General features: G+C 36.0%; 1 protein-coding gene across 27 annotated transcripts in view; it reads left to right on the top strand.

Moving 5' to 3' along the window:
• Positions 1-22,008, top strand: part of EMSY (EMSY transcriptional repressor, BRCA2 interacting) — a 97,793-nt gene that overhangs the window by 55,206 nt on the left and 20,579 nt on the right. For 8 of the 27 annotated variants that reach the window (XM_026518137.4, XM_026518140.4, XM_026518132.4 and 5 more), the window contains 7 exons: positions 5,457-5,593; positions 8,014-8,187; positions 9,873-10,071; positions 15,630-15,794; positions 17,499-17,654; positions 18,693-18,734; positions 21,033-21,184. In XM_026518137.4, coding sequence (XP_026373922.1) covers positions 5,457-5,593; positions 8,014-8,187; positions 9,873-10,071; positions 15,630-15,794; positions 17,499-17,654; positions 18,693-18,734; positions 21,033-21,184 — 1,025 coding nt within the window. Of the gene's footprint in view, positions 1-5,456; positions 5,594-8,013; positions 8,188-9,872; positions 10,072-15,629; positions 15,795-17,498; positions 17,655-18,692; positions 18,735-20,984; positions 21,185-22,008 lie in introns of all 27 variants that reach the window. The other 19 variants (XM_057316602.1, XM_057316594.1, XM_057316599.1 and 16 more) reach the window with 5 other exon arrangements.

Genomic DNA, 22,008 nt, shown 5'->3' with positions numbered 1-22,008 from the left:
AGAAATATGTTACTCAGATAGTGAAAGCTAATATTTATTGGTATTTTGGGACTTTACCTGGTTTTTATCAGCTCATTAATTCCTGAAGTATTTGGACTGTGGATTCTGAAGTAGAATGTTAACATAGCATCTGTTTTCATTATTAGTTTTTAATTAAAATTATGTAAATAATCTCTCATCAGGCAAGCCCTATGGACTTTAACTGTCTACCATTTTTGTAGACTAGCCATATTTTGTATGCCCCAGGTGAGTTGTTCTGACATTTTAAAGTGAAGGGATTGAAGTTCCTGGCAATATATGATGTTGCTGATAACTCAGGGAGTGAAAAAACAAACAAATAAACAAACAAAACCAAAAAACAAGGCAGGGCATGGTATTGGCATAAAGCACTATATTTAAAGCTGCTAATACTGGCTCTATTTTTAAGTGTAAGTGAGAAAATCCAGTGTTTGCCAAACTGAGGAGGGTGAAACCAGTAGGGAATCATCATACTCCAGCTTTAAGAGGATTTTTTAAATAACACAGTGAACACTCAAATTATGATTTATTACCTAACAGTATCTTAATGGTATAGAGCACATTCTCAAACATTTTTCAGAAAGTGATCATTCTTCATTGGTATGTAGCTTTTTATCACCATAATGTTTTTTCTTTACTTACATATGAATTCATAGTAACCTTACAGCTTGAAGGAATGTCTAGATGTCATAAGGCCAGTGTTTTCACACCTTCTTTATGATTTAGCAGCTTTGTACCAGGTTAGAGCAGTACAGTAAGCAAGCATATTTTCCTAGAAGCAGAGATATATACCCTATGCATGTATACGTTTTATTCACCTTTGTATGAAGCAACCATGGTTAGCGGCTATTTCGAGTATAGTGGGTATACGTGAGAAGAGTTCTTCAACTTTTCTAGCACAAGAGGATCTACTTGGCACAAAGTTGAAACAGTGCTATTGGTTGCATGGAGCTTGTTTTGTGTGTACTTCTGCTTCACTGACACTTTTATTTTAAGGAATCTTTCATTTCTGACTGCTCTTTACTGCTCTTCTGACTGATCCTTACATTACATATCAATACTCTTTATAAAGGCAGTTCTCTTATTTTATAATGTTTTTGTTATTTCGTGATAGTGGGATTATAAGTTAGTTTATGCAGTTTTCAGTCCCTGGTTGTCTATTCACAGTGAACTGGTAAGCCTAGTTGGATGAATTTGGATAACCCATAATTAGATGCTGGATTCTAGAATTTGTGCCTACCCTACCTCCCTACCCCCCGAACAAAAATGAAATGCTTTTCTTAAAAGATACCCAGACATTTAGCTGTAAGAATAGAAGGCTTTAAAAATAAAAATGATACTTTCCCCCTTACTGTGGGTAATTTGGAAAATACAGAAAGATATAAAGAAAATTAAAAACACAATTTTTACCATCCAGAGAAATATGTTAAAATTTAAGTGTATATATTTCTGTTCATTCCTTTTTCTGTTCATTTTTTTGGTTATAAATGTATGTGTGTATGTGTGTGTATTTTAAAAATTACCTTGAGATCTAATACAATCAGCTTTTCCCCTTTTTTCATAGAATAATATTTTCCTATTCTTTTAAATGTATCTCGACACCTTCCCTGCCCCCACTTACTGGTTACACAATGTTTCATTATGTAATGCACCATAATTTAGCCATTTTCTCATTGTTGAATGTTCTAGGTTGCTTCCGATTTTTTTGTCATTATAAACAATCCTGTGATAAACATCATTATATATAAATTATTATGTGAAGACTTTACTTCCTTTTCTCTAGAAAGCAAGGTCATGCTTCCAGAGTGCTTTCTAGAAAGGTCAGGTTTTTCTTTTCATTAGAATAAGCAACTAAATGGAAGGCATGACTATTTTTGCAGTTATTTAACTCCTTAGAATCAGATATTTACTTATATGTGTACATATAGAGAGGCCTATCAGATACGTATGTTTTCTTGTGAACTTTGTTGAGGGTTGGTTAAGGAACCATGTCTATTTTATGCAGAAGATTGGATCCTTCAGAGATGAACTCATCATCTTCACTCGAAGGACATTATGAGAACCTGTGACAGTGGCAAGACTTGATTTTGATTTTCTTGATCCTTAGTATGATGTTCAGACAAGGAGATAATGTTAATATATCTTTTCCATCCATTAGTTCATTCATTTGCTCATTCTTTGAGCAAAGCAACATAAAACATTACCCAAGAGACCACATTGTTAGGGTGATGTAAAAAATCTCTGAACAGTAAAATCTGGGCCAATAAATTAGTTTCTTTAAGCCATCCTACCATAATGCTCACATTTTTACAGGAATCTTCTTTTTTAAATAGAAATCCTGGAATGCATCCAATATCATAGGCCGTGATCCAAACGTGACTTACAGTTAATTTACACCATTGTGTCTTAACTCTTTATAATTGAAGACCATATATATAGTGGGTTCTCTGATATCCTATGAGCCAGATCTTGGGCTGGGTGCTGTGATACATAGGGATGTACGTGGATGCATTCTCTGCGCTAGAGAATGCTAAACAAATGAACTTTTATACATTCTGTTGTAGCATGTATGTGTGTATGTGTGTATTTTTAAAATCACATTGAGATCTAATATAATCAGCTTTTACACTTTTTTCATAGAATAATATTTTCCTATTCTTTTAAATGTATCTTGACACCTCCTCTGCCCCCACATGCTTTGAGCAAAAAAGACTGACTACTGTGAAAGTGTAGAGGAAGACCTTTATTTTTATTTTTTAAAAGATTCATTTATTTTAGAGAGAGAGAGAATGGGTGTGCACACAAGTGGGCGGAGGGGCAGAAGGAGAGGGAGGGAGAGAGAATCTCTAGCAGCCTCCCCACAGAGTGCAGAGCCCAGTGAGGTGGGGCTCAGCTGGAAGCTTGATCTCACCACCTGAGATCATGATCTAACCAAAACCAATAGTCTGATGCTCAAACAACTGAACCACCTAAGCACCCCTAGAGAAAGATCTTTAAAAAAAATGAGTAACACTTGTTTCATCAATACAACAAAGTTATCAACTGAAAGATAGAAGCATGCTCACTGGAATTTTAGAATTTAATAACTTGATAATTCTAGTCAAAGTCTTCCGTTTTAATATGACACTGTACTTTTCCTTATGTTACACCTTTTTCTTCTGTTTTCTATCTTCTTCCTCTCACCCTTCAATTTGTTGAGCTGGTGAACTTGATCTGCAACTGTTTAATAAGTTGACAGATCCCTGTAATGGAAAGGATTAGACAATGACTTAGATACAAATATAATTCACTTGTTAAGCAAGTGTTTCAAAAAAGTGGTCCTTGTACTTTGGTTAAAGGTTAGTTAACATTTCCTTGAGATAATTTTTAATGCTTACTTTCTAAAAAACACTTTTATTAACCAAATATTTAGTGAGGCTGTATCGTTGAAGGAGTCATTATAATCAATCATGTATGAGGGATTGAAGTAAGAGTTGAAGTTGATACATATGAATAATGGGCAGTGTGGTCTTTGTGGCTCTTAACAGCTTACTATTCAAAAACTACAGATAAAGGGAAAAACATTTGTGAAGCTGGTGTGTGGATAAAAGTGCGTTTTTATGTAACCTGACTGTGTTACCTTGGACTGACAAGACATTAGATGATGGCAAGTATATTATAAAGATATATAAAGTAATAAGTAATAAGATTGCCATAAATTGACTAGAATATTCTTATTCTTAGTGGAACTTTATTTCTAAAACTCTAGTCAGGAATGCTGGTTTTGTAGTAGAAAAGAAGAAAATTTTGTTTAATTTTTCTTCTTGGGAACATATTAATCAATCATGTTTTTAAATGAGTACCTGTTCTGTACTTAGTCATTTGATAAATGATATGCAAGCCTAGAGAAGAAAAGTATGACTTCTCTGTTTTCATGAGAAGAGGAGATCACAGTCATAGAAGTTACATTGAGACTCATACGCTCAAGAACCAGTGTGGAAACCAACAAACTGAAGGAGAGATATGTATTGGCTATTCCTAAAATTAAAGTCTGGCAGAACCTGGAAACCTAAGAGGAATTTGGGCTCTATGTGGCAGGAAATAGGAAGCCATAGTGAAGAAATTACTTATTAGACTAGAGTTTGTGGAGTGTTTATGGATTAGGAACAAATAAGATCAAATTGGTAGATTAAGGGTCAGGTCATCTAGGATTGTGAAACCTAAGACAGAAAGTTAGAACTAGATAAAATAGGGATTAGGAAGGGTTTTTTTGTTTTGTTTTGTTTTAGAGTAATCTCTACATCCAGAATAGGGCTCAAATATACAAGCCCAAGAGTCACATGCTCTACCGATTAAGTCAACCAGTTGCCCTGGGAAGGTTTTTGACCAATTTTACGTTCTGGGTTCTAGACATGATCAAACTAGTTTTTTAAGGATGTTTGATATAGTGGGAGCATGACAGCTATTTGTATGATAGAGAAACTTGAAATCAGGAGAAAATATGGGAAGCCAAAAGAGGTGAGGGTCTGTCTGTTGAGTTGACATTTGCTAACATTTTGAAAGAAGACATAATTGGTGACAAATTGAGTTTGTTCACATATTCATCGAACAACGTTTACTGCGTAATTGCCATACAGTATGTGCTAAGCACTCAGGAATTAGGGATGCAAAAAGATGGAGTTTGGAGCTCAAGGGGCTTTCACAAGGCAAGATTTGCACCAGGATCTCTCACTGCAACAATCGGAAGAATATAGGGTACAAGTTTGATAGGTATAAGAGAAGCAGGTTGTGGAAGGATGTGGGGAGGAGAGCACGATAATATGTTTGGATCAGTAGATGTAGATCTCCTGAGTAGATCTTAACTGTTGAAACTAGAAATTGATTTATATAAATATATAAATTAGAGTTTCATCCTCAGTGCTGCAGATTACAAGAGCATGTGTTTAATCTGTGCCTTGGTTTATGAGTTGTTTTTTTTAAACAAATGGCTTATTTTCATAAATTTTCTCATGTCTAATGTTATGTGAATTTTGATAAGTATTTACTTCTTTTTAATGTTCTTTTTTGAAGAGTTTTCCCATCACACTAGTCAAATAAATATAATACTGGGTTTGGGGAAACATTTGTTGTGGAATGCAGATTTTTATTTGTTTCAATTAACTAGTCAGGGGAGGAATATTGTTGGGGAAACTGATAGTGATATTTTTAGATTCTGGTTTTGGTGTGCAGTTTTTCATATTCCAAAAAGATGACTGCTGTAAAAGTCAATTCTTAATATTCTCTCATTCTAGGACAACTTCTACTTACTGTTCCAAGCCTTCATTTTCATCCTTATGACAACCTTCATGTCATCTTAGGATGACATTAACCACATGTATTAATTATATACAGCATAAACAGAAATAACCAAATATCACTAGTCCTTAACTCAGGCCTCCTTTTCTCCCCCCTTCTCTAAGGAACGACTACCAAAATCACTACAATCCCAATGACTTCCAAGCCCAATGTGATTGTTGTGCAAAAGACTACAGGAAAAGGAACGACCATTCAAGGCCTCCCGGGCAAAAACGTTGTCACAACATTGCTAAATGCTGGAGTAAGTAAGAGCTTGTCCTGCAGACTCAGCGAATGCCCTGAGGATTTTAAAGACCAGCTATACAAATATTGGCCTAAGGACTTCAGAACCCCACAGTGGCCTGTATGGTTTGATTTACCACTACTGTGATGTCATAACTGTTAAAACACCACCAACTGGTGCCATTTTTCACAGTAATTTCTAAAACATGTTGCTCATAGATAGCTTGCTTAGACCATGATTTAGACGCTTAGTTTAGTCCAGATGGAGGATTCCACCGGCTTAACTACAGGGGGACCTCTGTTAAAGGATGATTTTATTCCTGCCTCTGGCCAGTAGACACGAGCCTAGTATTGGCATAGGCTGGGCAAAGAGAAATATTCGGGATGAAGAAAATTAATTGACAGGGATTTACTTTCATTTTTACCTCTTTCAGCTAGTAAAAAAAAAAAAAAAAGTTAAATAACCACTTCATTTATAGTTGTGAAGGCAGTTGTGCAGAGGTTTGGAGTTAGACAAACCTGGGCTTTGTCTCTTAATATCATAGTTGTTTTACCTTGGCAAATTTACTCAACTTCTGTCATCCTTAATTTCCTCATTTATAGGTTGGGGATGATGATCTTTACCAGTGAGTTTGTTCTGTAACTAGTAGCTATTTTGAAAGTGCTTAGAACAGTGCCTGGCGCATGGGAAGTCCTCAATAGTTTTTCTCTTGCTGTTGTTACTCTTGGTACTTAACTATTTAGGCTTAGTAATGTCCCTACTTTGCTAGAAAAAAATGCTGTACTTCGTTGTAGTAGATCTCTAGTAGCTTCCTAGGCATCGCAGTCTTTATAATGTTGGCATTAGATCTTTTCATCATGTGGGAAAACATAGCCTGAGTTCACATGGTAAGCCAAAATAAAGCCTGGATTAGAATTCCGATTTTCAGAACCCTTTTATAGTCTGGTGTACAGTTTCATAGAATTTGGTATGTAGGAGGGGGTGCCATGTACCCAAAGTCCTGTGGTCACATACATCGAAGAGCTGTATGTGAATCCTAGCTGCTAGGTATATCTAACAGCAGTGGTTTGACACAGGAAATACTAGTAAAACAAACAGATCAGAGCATAAAACTACACATATGTATATGCAACTGTACTCAACAGCTTGCTTACCTGGGCATGTCTACACACATACATCAGAAGAGCTTCTTCAAAAAATAGCTTGCTAGCTGGTTTTGATAGGCTTTGAATGGGCCATTATACTCGGACAGGGCCCATTAAGCTGTTTGATAGATAGGCGTGCCCACTTGCAAACTAGTGGCTCTTGGCAAATGAACTAGAGCTCCTTCCAAAGCTGCTGCTGTGAAGGGTGTGTTTGTATTAAAATAAGTAATAACATGAATGACAGACACTTCATACCTCCCTTAGATAACTATCTCCCTTACAGTAAATAGTTAAACTTGTGATTTTTGTAATCCTATTTAGCTCTAAATTCAGAGTGATTACCTTCTGCCAGCTCACCTGGGTGCTTTGTTTTTACTGGCTGCCGAGTTTAGATGGCCACACATTTAGATGATGATGACTAAAAGTTAAAAACTAATAAGGTGAAAATTTTTCAGTTTTATGGATGTTAACTTTTAAAAATTAATATTTTAGTAAAATCACTGTTTCTGAATTTAAGTAAGCTCAAGTATTGACTCTATGAATGACAGAAGATACTTAAGAATAAAGCAGACGAAAGTATAAAAATGGTGAAAAGTTAATGGGCCCAAGCTATCTAGTTAATAGACTAAAGTGATATTAGTAACATACTAATAGTAAAATGTGGGAAATGCCCTAAGTTTGTTCTTCGTATTTTCCCATATAACCTCAGAACATTTATTAATATCTGCTGATTTCATCTCTTGCCCATGCATTTTCACATAGACGTTGCTGTATGTCCTTATAGTTTTGTATTTGGGGAGCTTCATTTATTTCTATGTATACATTTAGCTATTGGTGTAGTGCAGTTATTTTTTATTACATAAATACCTATTTTGGGTAATTTAGAAAATAAAGGTGAAACTGGGGGGAGACCTATAATCCCAACTCTTAGAGATAGTTATTGTTAACATTTTAGTATGTATTCTTCTATAAATTCCAGACTATTTTAATGTATGTATTCTATGAATGTGATGGTGTAGTAAATATTCTTATGTGAGATAATTTTTTAAATTCACTTGTCAGGAAATAATTAATGCCTTCTTGGGGCAGAAAGTTGGGCAGATGACTTTTAGGACTATCTCAACTAAGTCTAGGATTTTTGATCACCTAGAAACATTGTACTTTGCTATTTAGTTTACAGTCCTTTTCCCATCATCCTGGTAAAACCTCTCTGTGATTTTTCAGTAAAAGGATTTTTCAGTTTTTGGCATTTAAATACATATAAGTCTCATATATTCACTGACTTTAATTTAGGGAGAAAAGACTATTCAGACGGTGCCAACAGGAGCAAAGCCAGCTATTATCACTGCTACAAGACCCATCACCAAAATGATTGTAACTCAGCCAAAAGGAATAGGTTCCACAGTTCAACCAGCAGCTAAAATCATCCCGACAAAAATTGTTTATGGGCAGCAAGGGAAAACACAGGTATGCTATAAGATATGGTGGTTTTTCTTGGCTCTGGTAGATTTCACATTCCTAAAATTCTATGTTAGAAATTTGAACGAGAAGATCAGTAATCTTTAAAAAATCAGATTGTTAAAAGTTATGACCAAATGTGCATAATCATCTGTTTTCAAAACCTGTGTTTCTCTCTTCAATACTTTTTTCTTTTTTTTGATAATATAAATATTTGTGCCATGTCATGAGCAAAGATTGAGGAAATGAACCCCCTTGGAATAAAATTTGCTGAAGGTATATATTGTTATTTGAGAAGTAGGTGCTTGACGGAGAATGGTAGTTATGTGGAATCTCTCAGAAAAAAGTATTTTTTATAAGCTAATATTGCCTTTGAAAGCACTTTATATACGTATAAAATTTGTTTTACTTGAAACTTAAGTGATGGAGAAGCTAGAGATCTGTTCATTTTTCAAGCAATAGAAGATAAGGGAGTTTTTCTGGAAATTTGCCTATAAAATTGAGGCTCAGGATTTAATCTTATGTTGCTAGCCTACTATTTATTTTATGAAGTACCTACTTTAACTGCTTTTTTGAGAATGTCAAAGGAAATAATGTCAGCTTTGGTTGAGAAATGTTCTCCTAGAATTCTTTTAAAAGGTTTTAATTTACCTTTAATAATTTGCCCTGAGAGTCAATTCCCTCAGAATCATAGCGAAATAGTTTACACATCAAAACAAATAAGTTTTATGATTAGAAATAAATCCAAATTGACTTTAAGTTTCAACTGGTAACAGTTCTCATTTGCTCCATCGTCTGCATCATAGTATAACCCGTGTTTTCATTTTTGAATTCTTGAAAATGGGTGACTTAGTAGAGGCTGAAAAGGTTTCGAATCTTACATATGGGAAAAATAAAAACTAAATGTGGTCAGTTAATATTTTTATTCTAGGCACCCAAGTGAAGTCAACTCCTAGAGTTCAAATTTTGAAGTGAAATGGTTCAGTTTGAAATCTCTCTCCCATATCACTTATTTAAGTGTCTGCGGTTTTGACCTTTGCCAGGAGTTGATCTATAACATGTTTCGTATTGCTTCTAATAATAGTTGTCTAAGTCAGTGTTTCTCTGGGTATTTTTCAAAGATGACTTGGGTCCCAACCATGTTTACTTTGTGCAGGTGTCTCAGTTAGGAATTTCTTTTGGTTGCTAATGAAAAGAAACCTGAAGAACAGTGGCTTACACAAATTAGGGTTTTGTTTTTATTATGTTAATAATAATAATATGTTAATTATTTTATTATGTTAATAAATGTCCAGAGGGAAGAAATTCTGGACTATTCTTGTGGCATTGGGAATCCAGGCTCCTTGTGTCTTTCTGTTCTGCAGTCTGTAGCGTGTGGCTGTCGTTCTACTATATAGACTACAGGTTGTAAAATGACTTCTGAAGTCATTATAGGCAAGAAAAAACAGGGGGAGAGCCTCTTGTCAAAATTATGGCTGTTGCACTCTGGCACGTACCACTTAAAATGTTGTATGTGGCTTGACTCTAATTAGTTCTTAGATAGAATTAGTCTTTGATGAACAATGTTGTGCCCAAAGCATAGTAAATATACAGAATGCAACTTCCCATGTCAGGAAAATATTCATGACTGGAAGTTTACTATTTTAAATAGTGCTCTAAAATTTAAAATGGGTATATTTCTGATTTTCTTCTAGGTTCTTATTAAACCCAAACCAGTGACATTTCAAGCCACAGTTGTTAGTGAACAAACAAGGCAGCTGGTCACAGAAACATTACAGCAAGCATCTAGGGTGGCAGAAGCTGGTAATTCATCTATTCAAGAGGGAAAAGAAGACCCACAGAGTTACACAGATAGTAGTTCCTCTTCTACAGAGTCCTCCCAGAGTTCCCAGGGTAAGACCCATTTTACTTCTGATTTATGTAATTACTTCTGACATAGTGCCCTAGTTCCAAAATAGTTGAATCTAGAGGTTTCAAACAAACATGTATGCTTTGATTTATCGATTCTTTTGATTTTATTTTTCTTTGATATGTAATCAGTGAGCTGAAGTTTTGTTTTTGGTAAGACTTTACCATTCTTTCCTGCATGGCATATGTTCATCAAATAATTGGTAAACTTTAGATGGTGATTTTGGCAGGTAGGTGTTACCAAACTTGAATAGTGCTGTGGTTCTTTTTGTTTCCTTTTGGGTAAGTGGGAGAAGTGGGCAAGAAAGTGAATGTATCTTTTGAATGTTTAGTGTTGAACCTTGAGAAAGAATTAGAGTGGCCAGAGGTGGGCCATACATGGGCTGTAAGTAGAGTGACCATATATTGCAGTTTGTAGAGGACAGGTCCTGGTTTATATCTGTTGTAGCATAATTATGAATAGCATTCCTTTTCACTCTCAGAGGTATCCCAATTTAGATGATATTGTATGGTTGTCCTAATTATAAGGAAGGAGCTATGAAGCCAGACTCCATAGGAGGGAAGCTCTTTATCCTCAGTGCTGTTTTAGTTATGTTGTTCATCTAGGAAGTCTCTTGAAATAAATTCTTGATCGTAAGCTTTGAGACCTACAAATCTAGCACTCGTGTTTATCAGTTACCTAGACAGCCCTTATTGTCAGATGGTAGGTGTATCTGTGCCTATGCTTGCTTACATGCTCCAGTGCATCTAATAAGCAGAGCTGTTCATCTTTCCCTGATCCTTCCTCACTCACTCCATTCCCTCACCTCACCTCCCCATTATTTTCTCTGGAGGACTTTTTGAGCATCTTCACTTTTCTAATGCAGGTTCTTTTGCACTGTTGTTATTCTAATTGTTTAGCAGGGTCTTTCCAGATCAGTGGGAATTTCAGATTGCTTACATGGTTCAAATTGCTGATTAGTCCATTAATTGAATTTGGCAGTTATTTATTTATACTCTATATTAAGTATTGTGCTAGGCCCTATAAATGTTGAGTAAAATATAGTTCTTGTTAAAAGCTAGAATAGGGGATTTAAAAATACACGTACAACGTCAGTATGAGTAGAATAAGTTTATTAGTAACAAACAAAAATGCCAAAGACGAAAAAGTCACACTCCAGTGAGGAGAGGATAAGAAAGCTTCATGAAGGAGATAACATTTGAATTGGTCTTTGAAAACTCATCAATCAAAAATAAGTAAAAATGTTGATTTTAACAAACAATATGACACTTTGATCTTTATTTCTTAATGATTCGATATGAAAAGATTCCATTCTTACTTCAGCACATCAGCTGCATTTTCCTCTTTTAAAAGTCTCTTGTTCCTTGAATAATACATGCCATTGTTTCCTTTGAGAAATATTTTTGTAGAGGACAGGTAAAATGTTTAGCTTATGAGTTGTGCTAAAAGGGCGACATGAACAGTAGATGTTTTTATATTCATAATCTTGGGTTATCTTTTGAAATTGCTAGTCTTTTCCTAAGGGAGCTGTAAGCCAATCATTACTTCCCAAACATGCCATTTCATTAAGCAGTCTTAAGTTTTCATTCTAAGAATGGGACAAAAGTTTGACTATTTTTGGAAGTGATTGAGTGGAAGGTTTTTCTGCTTTTCAGTCTCTTACTATACATGGCTGCATCTGTTTTTATTTATTTGTCCTGTATCATTACATATTATTTATTTTAAAAATATTCTGTAATACAGAAAAGGTTAACAATTCAGAATACATATATCTAGATTATAAAGCCAGTTTTTATAATCTGCATCCCCCCATATCTTTGTATAGCTCTGTAGTGCATTCTCACAATGACTGGAGATATATATGCTATGATTTAAAGGGAAAGGGATAAAGATTTTGGTCAGTCTTAGATCATGCTGGCTTTCAAAGTATGTGAGCGTCATACCTATTGGGAATGTAAGCACTACATAGCAGTTCATTTTTCCCTTATATTTCTTTTGTAGTTTTTGCCTCTCTCCCACCTTTGGTAACTTTTCCATTTAATGTAATTTCAAGCTTACAAAAAACTTGCAAGAAGAGTTAAAAAGAACTCCTGTGATTTTTTTTTTAAGATTATTTTTAAGTAATCTCTACACCCAATATGGGGCTCAAACTCACAACCCTGAGATCAAGAATCACATGTCCACCAACTGAGCCAGCCAGGCGCCCCCAAGTTTTTTTAAAAAGAGAAATATTAAAGATTTCTTTATTTATATTTTGTTTATTTCCAGTAGGTTTAAGGTAGATTAGGTAGAATATAAGATTATGTGAAGTGAAATGGAAGAGAGCAAGGAGAGAAAACCAATGGTAGGGATTTAAGATGGAACAAGGTATGAGGCAGATACAAAAATGCATCCTGTAAAGACCTTGCTTTAAGGAGGCCACCAGTTGGTTTCTAGGATGATTCTTCCAGAAGCTTTATGATTTTGGTAGATCATGGTGATGGTGGGGAATAAATCCAAGTTAAGCAAAACATACGTACTGCAGAACTTTTCAGAGCTACTATGTGTTAATATATATTGTGAAAGATGAAGAGTAGAGTATATAATGTAAAATGTTCCCCCAACTTTTTTGACCGTAGGACCCTTCTTTTGCAGAACGTGTTGAGGAACTAATGTTCTCTGAGACATTTTGAGTGATGCTATCTAGGCAGTTAAATACCGTGAAGGCCTTGGGCTTTATGACAATACTTCAGAGGGAACGTACATGTTACATCAAAGAAGGGACATAGACATTTTAGGTTTAGTTTAAAAGGGGTGGTTTAGATGGGTAAGGCATCTGGGAATCATTTTATGTGAGAAAAGGTTGGTGGAAACAGGGTATTTTTTATGGAGAAGAGAAAATGAGGATTGCGTTGGGGACATTGGGAGCTGTCAGTTTTCTTGAGGACTGTGACATGGAAGAGGGAATAGAGTTGGTCTTGTGGATACGTGGATGGAAACTAGAACCATTGGGTAGAAGTCACAGGAAGCCCTGTTTCCATTCCATGTAAGAACATTTTCTGATTGTCATAACTGCAGAAATGGAAGGAAACTATCTTAGAAAATAGTGAGTTCTCTGGTGGTGTTGTTCCTGGATTGGTGGGGATATTGTGAAGATTTTAGCATAGGATTCGTGATAGCATTAAATGAACTTTTAGATCCCTGCCAGCTGAGAGGTCTTAACTGTTCTGTGAAAGTGCGATATCGGCCTTTTATGGTAAAGTCACAGGAGACATTCTTCCATAGGGATGCCTGATCTGCCTTTGCATTTAACAGTGCAATGTGTATTTCTGGTACCTAACATGTAGTAGATGTCCAGTAAATATTTGTTAAGTGATGTGTGGGGAAAGATACATGAGGGTTAGCAGGCCACCATCCTCAAGAGAGATAGGGAAGTCTGGAGGGATATACACTTCATAATCAAATGGTACTGTGAGATCAGGCTCCTGATGTCTCAGTCGTTGCATTCTAACCTCGGGATCAGACTTAATAGGCAATAGATTTATCTAGTCTAAGCATAAAAGCCAAAGTAAAGGGGAAAATCACTCAAGGATTGATTTTTACATGTGGGTTCACAGTTTCATTCTTTGTCAGAGCTGTTGGGGTGGCTGCAGTGATACTGTGTGGTGATCGGCTGCTCTCTGAGTATGGGCAGAAAGAGTGAAGGATCTCTATCCTACAGGATAATGTTATTTGGGGTGATGTCTCTAGTAGGTGCTCCCGTGTGGAAATTTGTTTTCTTTTTTTAGTCTCTTTCTACCTTAACTCTCTGCAAATGCAATCCTTGCTTTTTTCTGGATATTAGTGAATATTACAGAATTGGGTTGCAGTCATTCTTTGCTATGGGTCCTCTCACCTACCCAAAGGGGTACTTACATCACCATGAGAATTTCTTAAATGTGAGAACTTAGGTTTTATAAGAAGAATTATTTCCTAATAAAATTAGTTTTCTTAAGTGTAAGTTCTATTTGTCTACTTACAACAAGTAAAGAAAAACTGTAATATGCATCACATGACATTTGGTATTGCAGGATAGTGTCCCACAGTCTTCTAGAATTTGGGGAGAAGTTTAATGCAAATTATACATCCCTGGTGTGGTGTATATTCTACCTGGTGTTTGGGGGGCAGGGGATACAGTTTGTTAATGGTAATTAAGAATTCTAGATCTATTGTATATCGATTTTGTTTTCTTTGGGAAGGCTGGTTTGTTTGTTTGTTTAAGAGTCATTTCACCTCCCCAACCTTTTTGGACAACTTTGTGGTTTTTAAAAATATAAGCTTCAAGGAAGGTTGAACTTATATTGAATTCTTGTTTTTTGGGGGGGGGGGGCTACATGAATTCTTCTCATTCTTCTGTAATGCTTTCACTGACTAATCCAATCAAAGCAGTCATTTTCTTTCCATGCATTTGTCTTGTTTCCCCTAGTCGTTTGATTTTACCCAAGAATACAAAGCTATATGTATGTTTATTTTATGTCTCCTCCATTGTAATTTAAACTTGGGAGTGGGGATCCAACATAGTTTTTGTCCTGTGTGGCGTCCTGACAAAGGAGTTTAGGAACTTAACAGTAATCTAGTCCAATCTGCTTATTCTGTAGATGGAAAACTCAAGAATTTGTTGCTTGTTTTGATGCACATTTAGTATTTACACGCCTCCCTTCATAGCATAACTATAATAAGCCTTGAGTTAGGCTGTAATTCATTTTGAAACTAATGAAGAGTCTCAGAATCAAGAACTTTGAGGACATAACAACAGTAACGTTTCTACTGTCCTTCATGGTTTATGGAGCTCTCTTACATATATTATTTCATCATATCCTCAGAAATCCTGTGAGGCAGAGAGGTAATTCTATCATTGTCACTTTAGAAATGATGGCGCTAAAACCCAAAGACTCAACTTACGAATAATTGATACGGCTGGGGCTGTAACCTAAGACTTTGAACTCCAAATGTTAAATGTGTCCTATTATATCATCCTGCTTCTAGATCATCTATCCATTCTTGTTGGTGGACAGGATTTCTTTTCAGTAGTTCAGCCATCCAATAAGTGTTGGCTGGGTGCTCAGGTTGTAATACAGAACACATTTTCAGGTGCATTGGGGAAAATAAGACTCCCACAGCATTTTGTTCTTATACACAAACACGCATCTACTTACACAAATGCACACCTATTCATTATAGCAATTATCACATGGAATTGTAATTTGTCTTTTTACATGTCTGTCTCCCCAACCAGATTGTGTGCTTCTTGAGCGTCCTCTGATTATTCCGTAAGCTCCTCCTTTATATCCTCAGTGCCAATATAGACTCTGCATATAGGTGCCTAGTTTGTTGAATCAGTGTATACGAGTGAATGAGTAAGTGAATACAGACACAGAAGATACTGTGCCCTCTGGGGGCTTACAGTCTTCTTGGGGAGATAAAGCATGAAGTGTGCAGTAAATACAAAGATTAAAAAAAATTGCTTTTTTTTTAAGAGAAACTTTGTTTATAGGGTTTTTTTTTTTTAACTAATATAAAACAGATTCCCAGCCTGTAGTTCATGTAATTGCTTCCCGGCGTCAGGATTGGTCAGAACATGAGATTGCAATGGAGACTAGCCCCACCATAATTTATCAGGATGTATCCAGTGAATCACAATCAGCTACTTCAACAATCAAAGCTCTATTAGAACTGCAACAGACAACAGGTATGAATTCACATGCTCAATTGAATGAAGCATGTTTTCTCTAGAGATGGGTTGTGCTAAAATACTACCACTGTTATATTTTCTTGTTATTATTTGAGCACATTTCCCCCCTCTGGACTGGTCTGTAATCATTGCTGCAGTCTGTTTACTTGTCAGTTCAGTAAGATGTGCCCAGGAGTACTGAAGGATAGACTAGTCAGGGAAGAAAAAAATGGCAGAACTCTTTCTTTTCTGTCTCCTGCTTAAAAGGGCAATCCTGTAGCCTCTTGTCACGAGAAGGCAGTAGTTTCTGTCATTTCTAAGCACAAGGATAGATGCAGTATAGCTGCTAGTTCTATGTAAGAATAGTAGGAGGCAGATCGAAGGGTCCCTGCCATCCTCCTTGATACTGGTGGGGCAGCTTTCTGGACATAAAACACCATTAATGGCCCTTCCTAGCATTCTAATTTGTTTTGTCTTTATATTTCATTGTATAAGTTAACCACTTGAGCTTCCATGCAAAGCCAGCCTCATTTTACAAGATCCTATCAGTATTTCTGGTTACTTAAATATCTTCAGTAAACTCTAGGCAAAACCTGTGTCAGTTATACTGACTTTCCTGTTATGATAAGTCAAAGATTGTTAGGGTACTTAAGAGACCTTAACAATGACCTCATCCAACCCTTTCATTTTATGCATAAATAAACTGAGATCCAGAGAGGTTACCCAGTTGGCTAGTGGCAGAGTGAAACTCCATGTCTTTTGATTCCTAATTCAGTGTCCTCTCTACTTGTGGGGTGACTGTGGTATTATTTTGATTTTGTTTTGCTTTCTTTGTTTAAATGATTAGCTTGATTTTGTCACATTATACTTCGTGGGAATGATCTGAATGATCATTCAGTGGACTTAATTACTGGTAACTATTTGTTGTAACATCCACTTTACACTAGCCAAAGAATACTAGCATTTAATATCTTTGGTCAGTCTTTCTATTGGTGTTATTTTTGGCCTTAGGCACTTCCTCAGCTCCTTGTCTTTGACATACTCAGCCATTTCCATTAATGTCTTATAGATGGTGGAAACCAAATGAGTAGATTTTATAGAAAAAGTGGTAAGATAGAAAGTAAGTTTATCCATGGAACCCATTCTTGTTTCCAGACCATTCCATAAAACATTTTTGTAGGAACAGGGAGGTTGTTTTTTCCTAACACTGAAAATTTTTATTCTTTAAGAGTCGTTGAAGACTTGGTAAATTTCTTTGAAGATTATCTTGAATTTTTAATAGATCAAATTAAACCGGTCATTGTATTGTGCTTTTCTGGGTAGGTACGCCCTAGAGCAAATCATGGTGTATACTGCTTATTCACCCTTTGTTTTCAGGTTGGTGAACTCAAGAATACCAGGGACTACCTTGAAGAAGGGTAAACGAAATGTTCTAAGAGGAGTGTGTACAAAGGAAACAGATTGTTTGGCCTAGTCATAGTAGGGGGGAATTTTAGTCTGAATGCACATGAGTTCTTCTTGCTAGTCTGCTGGGTATGGTTGCACAAGTTGTGCATTCTACAACCATACATAGCAGTCTGCTTTTTTCCTTTCAATTCACTGTCTCCTTAGTCACTGCCAGTGTGGCACCCCAGAGGTCTGGCTCATGATTCCCATGGACAACTCTGGTTTTGATTCTTGTCTGTAATAAAAGTTAACTTTTCCCCTGACTTTTTTATGCAGTAAAGGAAAAATTGGAATCTAAACCAAGACAACCCACTATTGACTTGAGTCAGATGGCAGTGCCTATTCAGATGACCCAGGAAAAGAGACATTCTCCTGAGAGTCCATCCATTGCTGTGGTAGAGTCAGAACTAGTTGCTGAATACATCACTACTGGTAGGTGTCCTTTTAAAAAGTAGTATTAAGGTGGGAGAGCTACCTTTCTGGATTTGACGGGATGGTTGTTTGGGGGAGAATATAGTTTTTATATTTCTAGATCTTTTCCAGTTTGCTCTCAGAGCAAATTCACATTGTCCTTGGGACTTACCCTATCTTTAATGACGAGGGGGAAAAAATCAATTGGTTGTTGCAAACTGCAAATAATAAACAATTGCAAGTTGGCCATAAATGATGTCTGTGAATATAGGGTGACGGTTGTAGAGAGGATAAAATACCTTTCATATAAGAATAAATATTTTGATGTATCTGAGTTTTTTAGTTGTAGGGGAGGGGAGTTGGGTCAAGGGAAAAAGAAGGTATAAAACCCAATACTTTTTTAAAGTAAAGAAAAAAAATGTGGAAAACTTGAAATCCATGTAAATACTTAGGAGTTCTGATGGAAAGCAAATTAGGTATTTGTTTAAAATGTGGTCTGGCAGTAAAACACTAATGAGATTTTTGAATGGCATAGATAGAAAAGTGGAGCAGGAAGGATAATAGATTCTTTCTCTCATATTCTGGTGAGACCACACCTGAAACACTGCTTTCTGAAGGCTTGGACACTTCATTACCTTGAGATTTGAAATAGTTCAGAGGATAGTAATGTGAATAATTAGGGGTTAGGAGAAATGACTTATAAGGCAGTATGTCAAGAACACTTGTCTTAAGTTTTCTTAAGCAGTGATTAAAAGAGAACATAAAGTTACAGACATTTAAAGGCTGTAAAAAATACCACAGCGGAAAAGGAATTCTTTGGTATCATTTTAAGAGATACTTTTAAAGATTAATGGGTTAAAATTGCCAGAAGGGAAAATCCAGTTAAAGACTATGGAAAGCCATCTAGCTTCTTTCTTTAGAGGTATTTAGCAGAAAGCTAAATAAAGCAGAGGGCAGTATGTTGGGGAAATCAGTATTAACCTCTGGGGATAGACTAAATTATCAAATGGTAAATAGAGGAAAAGACCTATGATTTCTTCCCTTACTTATCCTTTTCAGAACGCACTGATGAGGGGACAGAGGTTGCTTTTCCCCTTCTAGGTAAGTGGTGTGCATCCATTTGTAGTATAACTGAAGGTAAAAGATAATTGTTTTGGGGGGAACCACTTAAATGGATGCGCTCTACTCTGATCTGGTAGAGGAAAGGTAAGCTCCGCTCAGTGAAAAGGAGACTTCCCTTTCGCAGGATAGTGGGATTCTTTCTCAGAAATAAGCAGTTTGACATTGGAAAAAATAAGAGCTGCTTAAAGAAATAAGTGACTGTTTTATGCTGTTGATATAGCCCAGATAAGGTCACTTCAGCTGTTTTCCGAATGTTCACTCTCTGACCTCCTTCCATAATCTCCTCCCCACCATATCCTCAGCCACATTAAGCATTTTCTTTGACTTCAAATCCAGCTTCCTGGCCCTGATCTCTTATATTATCCTACAGTAGGTGTTAGTTTTCTCTGACTTTCCTGCACACTGGGGAATTACTATAAACGGATTTACAGTATCTTGAATGAGGATTATTCTTAAATGATTTTAGTTGATCTTCTATTAAATCCATTTCCTTTCTTAATAAAAAATTTAATGTCATAATTACGAAGATTAGTATGGGCAGTGGAAATGTTCCATATAATCTGGTAATTTCATGAAAAATTATTTGTTTATTTTTCAAATGTCATTCATTTCTGTAAAAAACTTCATTAATTTGTTTAATTTCAATATTAGTATGATTTGTTTTTTTCTCTGTCACATTATAAATTATTTCAATAGTTGTTTTAATATCAACACTTTTTTTCAGTTTGGTTGAGCACGTATGGAAGATTCTATTAACTCATATAATTTAAAATGTGCATATAAAGCATACTGTGAAATTCAGTAAGATACTGCAGTACATTTATACCAGTGATGCTGCCTATAATCTGTTCTATCCCATGTAGGCATATGTATAAGCAACGATAGAAAAACTGTGTTTGTGAACATAGACAGAATGAGTTATAAAAATAAATAAAGCTTGTTTATATTTCACTGGATAGTTTTAGTTCTGTACTTATAATACCTGGGTGGTACTTTGACATTGATTTCTGTAGTGATCATCTTCTCCTTGGACATTCCACTATGACTTTTCTAAACATGGAACCACTTGAATATGGGAACTACTTGAAATTGCAGATGGAGATATTTGAGCATTAGAATCATGGGTTATTTAGAGAATTTTGATACTCTCAAAATCCTTTGCTAATCTTACATATTTGTTTTCCTGTGTTCTTGATTCAAAAAGCTCATTTCCCAGTAACCATAAGCATTTAAAAGGCTCTGTAGAGTAAGAAGTGGTGAATGTTTTACTCTTTAAAACGTTGAAGGTGAGGCTGGTAAGAGACGTATCAATGTAGACGTATCGTTTTACATCCGTTACACTGATATATACATGTCTAGTTTATTCCTTTGGACCTACTTTGTAGTGAGAGAAAAAGAAATGGGGTTGTTTCCCTGTTACCCTGTATTCTCACCCATTTATGTCAGACGAGCAAAATTTGTGATTTTTCTATTCTTTTGTTTACTTTATAAGACTTAACAATTTAAGGACCATTTTCAGTCTTTTACTTCATTTGATCCTCTTCTAGGTAGAAAAATTCTTTTACTATCCTATTTTAAAAAACCAAAGATCAAACAAACAAAAATAAAACCTCTAAAGGTTTAGAGACTTACAGAATTTAAATGACCTGTTCAAATTCACATAGCTGGTTGGTGGCAGAGTGGGACAGAATCCAGGTGTGAGTCTTGGTCCAGTTCTCTGTGCAGTATCATCTTGACCTCTTACATCTTTAGAAACTGTAAGGCTGCAAGACAGTGTCACTTCATGTAAAAAAATGCATGCTTTAGGTTTTGTATTGCATTTGGAACTGGGACCAAGAAATTAAAGTATTACCTTAGTATCCTTGAAGATATTAGTCTGGGATTTGATTATAGAAATTTATAATTGTTTTGTTACCTTAATGGGGTGAAGGTTGTTGGAGATATTAAATACAGCTCTCAGGAGGATATAACTTTAAGGGGTGTGTTCCTCCTTTGTGATAATAGTTTTCACGGCGCTTCCACATTTCTCATCTCATCCTTATAATAGCTCTGTTATTCCCATTTTACAGATGAGAACACAGAGTCTCAGAGAAGATAAGTGACTTTCTCAGAGTCACGCAGCTCATAGATGGGCAGACTCTGGTCTTCTGCCTCCTAGTTCACAGTACCACACATTCTCTCTGTGATGCAATCTCACAGACATTTGTTTAAAATGACTACTGGTTACAGATGCTGTGGTGATTTCTGGAGAAATATCATCACCTCCTCTATTTTCAGTCAGCCATCGCTCCCAGCCCCAACAGCCCTCCCAGCCCCAGCGGACCCTGCTCCAGCATGTGGCTCAGTCACAGACCGCAACACAGACTTCAGTGGTGGTGAAGTCCATCCCGGCATCTTCCCCTGGAGCAATCACCCACATTATGCAGCAGGTTGTATCTCTTCTTTCTCTTCTTACCTTCTGTAACTGCCTCCTTCCTGAAATAAGGTTTAGTTTCATCGATTATAACAGAGGAAATAACTGACTTGAAGAGCATTTGTGTAGTTCTTTCATCTGTGAGGACTGAGTAGAGGGAATGAATTGAGAATCTTAACACTGGAAAGTAATTAAGAAACAGTGTTTATGGATCTTCTGTAAAATTGGAACATTTAAAAAGTGTGGAACTATCTAGATGAATCTATGACTTCAGAATTGGTCACTCTTTCATCTACATTGTTATGGAAGCATTTACCACTGAGGTGAGATTTTTAAGTGAAATAAAAGTTGGCTTGTTTAGCTGTTTGTAGGTGTTTCACTTTTAGAATGAATTCTCATAAGAAACATTATTTATAAGTAGGTATAAATATCTGACTTCTTTTACTGTATGTGACCAATTAAGGAGGAAGAGACTCCGTGAGGAAGGAGAATGAGTTAATACAAAACAGAAAATCTGGTACCAGGGGTAATGGGGAAAAGAGAAGACTACATTGATAAGTTGATTTTGTGTCAGATACTGTGCTTTGAGCTTTAAATACATTAATTTGTTTAATTCTCACTATGATCCTGCAAGGTTGGTGTATTATCCCTCTTACAAATGAGGAAACTCATGCTTACAGAAGTAACTTATTCTGGGTGGCAGAGCCAGGATTTAAACCCAAAGCATCCTGCCTCTATACAAAGTGATATCAGAGGTGCCAGATTTAAGTGTGACTTAGCATTGGTTGTCACATAAATCACCATCATTTGAGTGGTAGCAGTTGATCCTAATTGTAAGCA

This window comes from Ursus arctos, unplaced genomic scaffold (assembly GCF_023065955.2).
Source record: "Ursus arctos isolate Adak ecotype North America unplaced genomic scaffold, UrsArc2.0 scaffold_22, whole genome shotgun sequence".
Classification (NCBI taxonomy): domain Eukaryota; kingdom Metazoa; phylum Chordata; class Mammalia; order Carnivora; family Ursidae; genus Ursus; species Ursus arctos.
The sequence above is the reverse complement of the archived record's forward strand: the minus strand, read 5'-3'. Positions and strand labels throughout refer to the sequence as shown.